Genomic DNA, 4,295 nt, shown 5'->3' with positions numbered 1-4,295 from the left:
GTAGAACTGTGTGACAAGCTAAATGATCACCTAAAATACATGTGAAACTCAAACAAAACTTGCAGAAACGAAATGCCAAGATAAGTGCTAACACGGCAGGCTTGTGTATACCAAAAAATTGCTAGACCTAAGAGCATCATCATAAGGGGTCTAACTATGAATGAGATCCTCAACTAACCACCCACTAATCCCCTCTGAATTTCTCGGTGGGCCTCAGTGATAACCATGTTAATCTGTAATCGTCAAACCATAAGTGTAGCATTGCTTTGTCTAAACTATGCAGTTGACTGCTTTCAATATTTTGAATGGCCACTATCTGTATGCCTATCTTCGAGTGTATTAAAGCTTTTGATACCACACAACACACTCTTACAATGGTCGCCGCAGCTGCATGCACACTGACAACTCAATTAGCTACTGGCTATAGTTGCTACCAGTTCTCACCACATCATAGAGACGGTAATTGTTGTATATGTGGTATCATAACGGGATTCCCCCGCCACTTCATGAATAATTCCATGTCGTCGGCATCCTTGTGGATTGCAGAGGGGGCGCGTTTCGCACGTTCACATCAAGGGGCAACATCCGGTACTCAATATTGAGGTCCTTCAAGACTCTGATCATCTCTTGGAGCACGAGTTCCCTCCTCACGAACCTCATCCCCATGTCCTGAAAGTTGAGTGTGTGTCGGAGCCATATGGACACTTTTAGCTTGTTGGTGTCATCTACATCCCGGAGGACAACCATCGCACAGGGGTACCAATGTTCCTTCTTACTGTCAATGTAACTGGATCATAGGAAGAAAAGAAAACTACTGTTACTCCAATCTGATGTGGCAAAAGATCAGTAGCAAATGGCACTGTGTTTCCCAATTTGTGAACATATCTGAAACTGAGATGACAGAAGAACCGGTACGCACCGTAGTATTCTTTCCTTCATGAGCGCCAGTTTTTCCAGCGGGGTGGCAACATGGACAGAGAAGTCAACTCCTTCTCCCATATCAGGACTCCTGTAGAAATTAAAAATTGGTTTGGTGGCCAACACACTGTTTGGGTAATAGATCTTCAAATTATCGTAACGAAGAAAGATTGTTGTCATGATATTCATTTCCTCCACAACGACCTGAAATTCAAATGCTTACAACGTCAATCGACAAATGCAAGGCAATATCAGATTACATAAATAAGTAGCGCCAATTTCAGAGCGGTCACCGACGTCGAAAGGATGCATCATGAATATATTCATTACCTGAACCTCTTCAATTTCACAGCGGTCGCCGACGTCAAAAGGATGCATCACGAATAAGAAGATTATTGCCTCAAAAATCGTCTTCAAGGTATTTCCGAATACAAACACTGCCACAAGAAGCTGCGAACTGAGGAAGACAAAGAAATGTGTCGTCGCTACGCCGAGAATTAGAAGCCAAAGAGCAAACACTATGAGGCCAACAACAACATTGGCCATCTGGTTGAGCTTGTTAACTGCTGTTTTTGTATCGTTAAGTGTGAGGGCAAGAGCTTTGCGCTCTCTAAATGCATTCACCTACAGAACGAACCATATGATATAACATTAGAAATGACATCTTTATGGTCGATGCATCTAAGATAGCTAGAAAGGGTCAATAATAAGATCAGTACCACCCAGTTCTTCATAGACTTCTTGCCGACCCTACAGTGCTCTTGTGCTCCTTCAAAAAGATGCATAGCTTTGATGGCTTCCTCCTGCTTCATGAAGCGCATCATGTCTGCCAAGTATATGTGCCTGCATTATGATTTATACATTTACGATTAAGAATCAGAATTAGTAAATTAATTGTCACGATCCTGAGAACTAAGTAGTGATCTAAATGATGTTATATTACTTTACAAAGGGAGTATTACTGTAAAATTTTATAATTTGTCATTCCACTTTTGTAGTTGACACGGAAGTGCACTATAAAGTTGTCTAACAATTATGTAGCATGCTTTTTATATGAAATTAAAATAAAAAAATTATACCGTACAGTCTGTACTATATATATAGGTCTACTTGTTGAGCTCAAAATTCCTAGAGCCTAGACAATAGGAATATAAAATGATGTAACTTGTAAATTACTACTACAGTATAAGATATAATCTCATTAAAGCAGAAGTCCTTACTTGGAACCAGGCTTGGCTACGTTGTGAAAGATCTTCTTGGCGGCGAGCTGCGCCTCATATTCGGTGTGAATCTGTGTCCCTGACTCGGCCCCGTCCCCTGTAGTTGCCTGCTGGATCTGCTCGTCCATTGTGGCGAGCGTCTCGAAACGAACAATCTTCACGAGCCTCTTCATGTTCCATGCCGAGACGTTTCTCTGGTTGAGCCTATGGAGCTTGTCAATGGTGATCCCTTCATCAGCCTCACGCCGCTTCTTCTCCTTGGACAGCGGATTGATTCCCCTGGAGATCAAACCCGAGACCCGGGTGCCCCTTTGCCCCGACAGGTTCTTGGTTGGCAAGGCGGGATGCAGCTCTTTCGGGATGTCTGCGCCGGCGCGCTGGAGCTCGCGCACCTCGGCGATCACGTAGTCCTCGTCGACCAGCTGTGGCCCGGAGAGCGTGTCGATGACGTACTGGTTGAAGAGCGCCTCCTGGATCCGATCGAAGTATGTGGAGACATGGAAGGACGAGGCGAGCACCTTGAGGAGAAGCGTCTTGACGAGGCGGACGAGCGTGGCAACGAGGAGGCAGAGTAGCACCTTGGTCACGTAGGGCAGCACCGCCGTGTTGATGCCCTCGTCGAACAGGAAGTGCCAGGAGGCGAGCACCATGCCGAGCCAGAGCGCGTTCTGCACGGCGCCGCGCACGCCGTAGACGAAGTAGAGCACGCGCTTGCGCAGCACGAAGTTGCGCTCCACGCAGAAGACCGCGATCCGGATGGCCCAGCCGGAGACGAGGCGGCCGCAGATGAGCACCAACACGAGGAGCTCCCACTTCCAGAGGTGCAGCTCCCAGAGCCGCTTCCGTGACAGCGGCCTTATCGCGAGGCTGCACGCCAGTGCCCCGATGATGATCACCAGGCTCACCCACTGCAGTATGGTGAGAGCGTCCAGCTTCCCGCGGTTGAAGTCGTCGGGGATGTCGTCGTCGATGAACGGGTCCTCCTCCTCCTCCTCGATGGGACCCGACTTGTGCCACTGGCCGGATTTGCCGGTCATACGCCCAGAAAACTGGCCGGACTTGGGAGGGCGCATGGCAGACGACTTCTTGCGCTCCTCGTCGACGGCCGCGGGTGACTGCGGCGGCGGGTCCGTGAGCCGGGAGCGCGTCTTGGCTCGCAGTAATGGTCTCGGTCCCGCTGGAGTGGAAGCAGAGGTGTTGCATATTCCGTCATCGCCGGCGGGCCTACGGCGGCCGCCGGTATCGGAATCGGAGCCGGATGAAGAGGACGAGGAGCTCTGTCGGTCCTTGAAGGAGACACGCGGCGCCTCCTGCTCTCGGGAGTTGGATGAGAACGCGTGTGAGTGTGACGACCTCCCGATGTCGTCCAGCTCCATGTCGAGGTCGAGCAACAGCTCGGCCCCGGCGGCCTTCTGCTTCCGGAGGAAGTTCCCGATGAGTCGCGTGGGCGGGTCCACGCCGACCTCCTCCGCCTTCTTCTTCGGCGAGATCGAAGGGGACGATGCCTGCGGCTGCGGTGACGCCGACCGATTCTTGAAGCTGAAGTCGTCGACGCGGCGCGCGGGGCCGCCCTCGTTCCTCCAGAAGTCGAAGCTCGCGTCGGCCCACCCCTGGGCCGGCGAGCTGGCGGCGGTCGACAACGTCCTGCTGGCCGTCGGCTTCCCCGCCGCTCCGACGACGTCCGCGCCGGGAGCGTTGCCGTTCCCATCGATGTTCAGAACCACCTCCCGCCGCTGACCGAGGTCAGACAGCATGGGTTGCTCTTCTGACCGCGTCCGCGACAGCGTCTTGGCTGACCTCAGGATGCTCTTCCGTTGCACCTGGTCCATCGCCGACGGACAACACGCGCGAATTTTTGCGGCAAAATTGCTTGGGTTGCGTTGCCCCCGGGGTGTGGTATTAACTAGGCAATGGAGAACGACGTGGAGCAGCACAAAATATGCCAACACCGCACGCATCGGTACGTGGCAGGCTGTGGTTGTGGTTTGGACACGATCGAAGGGTAAGCTAAGAAGATTCGGTTTTGCTATTTGGCAATCAGTCTTGCTAAATCTTGTCTGACTTAGACTTATAGTTACTAGAAGGATTGGGCGCGTTTTGCTTCGCTGTTGGTGTTGTTGGATTTCTTCAAAAAATAATCTCTTCGTTTCAAAAGAT

General features: G+C 50.9%; 1 protein-coding gene across 1 annotated transcript; it reads right to left on the bottom strand.

The window, feature by feature from the left end:
- On the bottom strand, window positions 1–3,992 carry LOC123105905 (mechanosensitive ion channel protein 6). Its single transcript, XM_044528084.1, has 5 exons — window positions 2,139–3,992; window positions 1,638–1,761; window positions 1,249–1,542; window positions 920–1,122; window positions 1–787 (listed from the first exon to the last, which is right to left on the bottom strand). Exons 1-5 carry the CDS (start codon window positions 3,965–3,967, stop codon window positions 505–507), a joined length of 2,733 nt encoding a protein of 910 aa, XP_044384019.1. The 5' UTR covers window positions 3,968–3,992; the 3' UTR covers window positions 1–504.
- Between the last annotated feature and the right edge of the window lie 303 nt (window positions 3,993–4,295).

Source organism: Triticum aestivum, chromosome 5A (genome assembly GCF_018294505.1).
Source record: "Triticum aestivum cultivar Chinese Spring chromosome 5A, IWGSC CS RefSeq v2.1, whole genome shotgun sequence".
NCBI classification, from domain to species: Eukaryota; Viridiplantae; Streptophyta; class Magnoliopsida; order Poales; family Poaceae; genus Triticum; species Triticum aestivum.
The sequence above is the reverse complement of the archived record's forward strand: the minus strand, read 5'-3'. Positions and strand labels throughout refer to the sequence as shown.

What these genes read in the sequence shown, in the direction of transcription:
- LOC123105905 (XM_044528084.1), bottom strand. Translation starts at nt 3,967, where the DNA reads ATGGACCAGGTGCAACGGAAGAGCATCCTGAGGTCAGCCAAGACGCTG. An exon ending in GTAGCCAAGCCTGGTTCCAA is followed by an intron (nt 1,762 to 2,138) that starts GTAAGGACTTCT and finishes ATCATAATGCAG; the next exon opens with GCACATATACTTGGCAGACA. An exon ending in GTGAAATTGAAGAGGTTCAG is followed by an intron (nt 1,123 to 1,248) that starts GTAATGAATATA and finishes TTTGAATTTCAG; the next exon opens with GTCGTTGTGGAGGAAATGAA.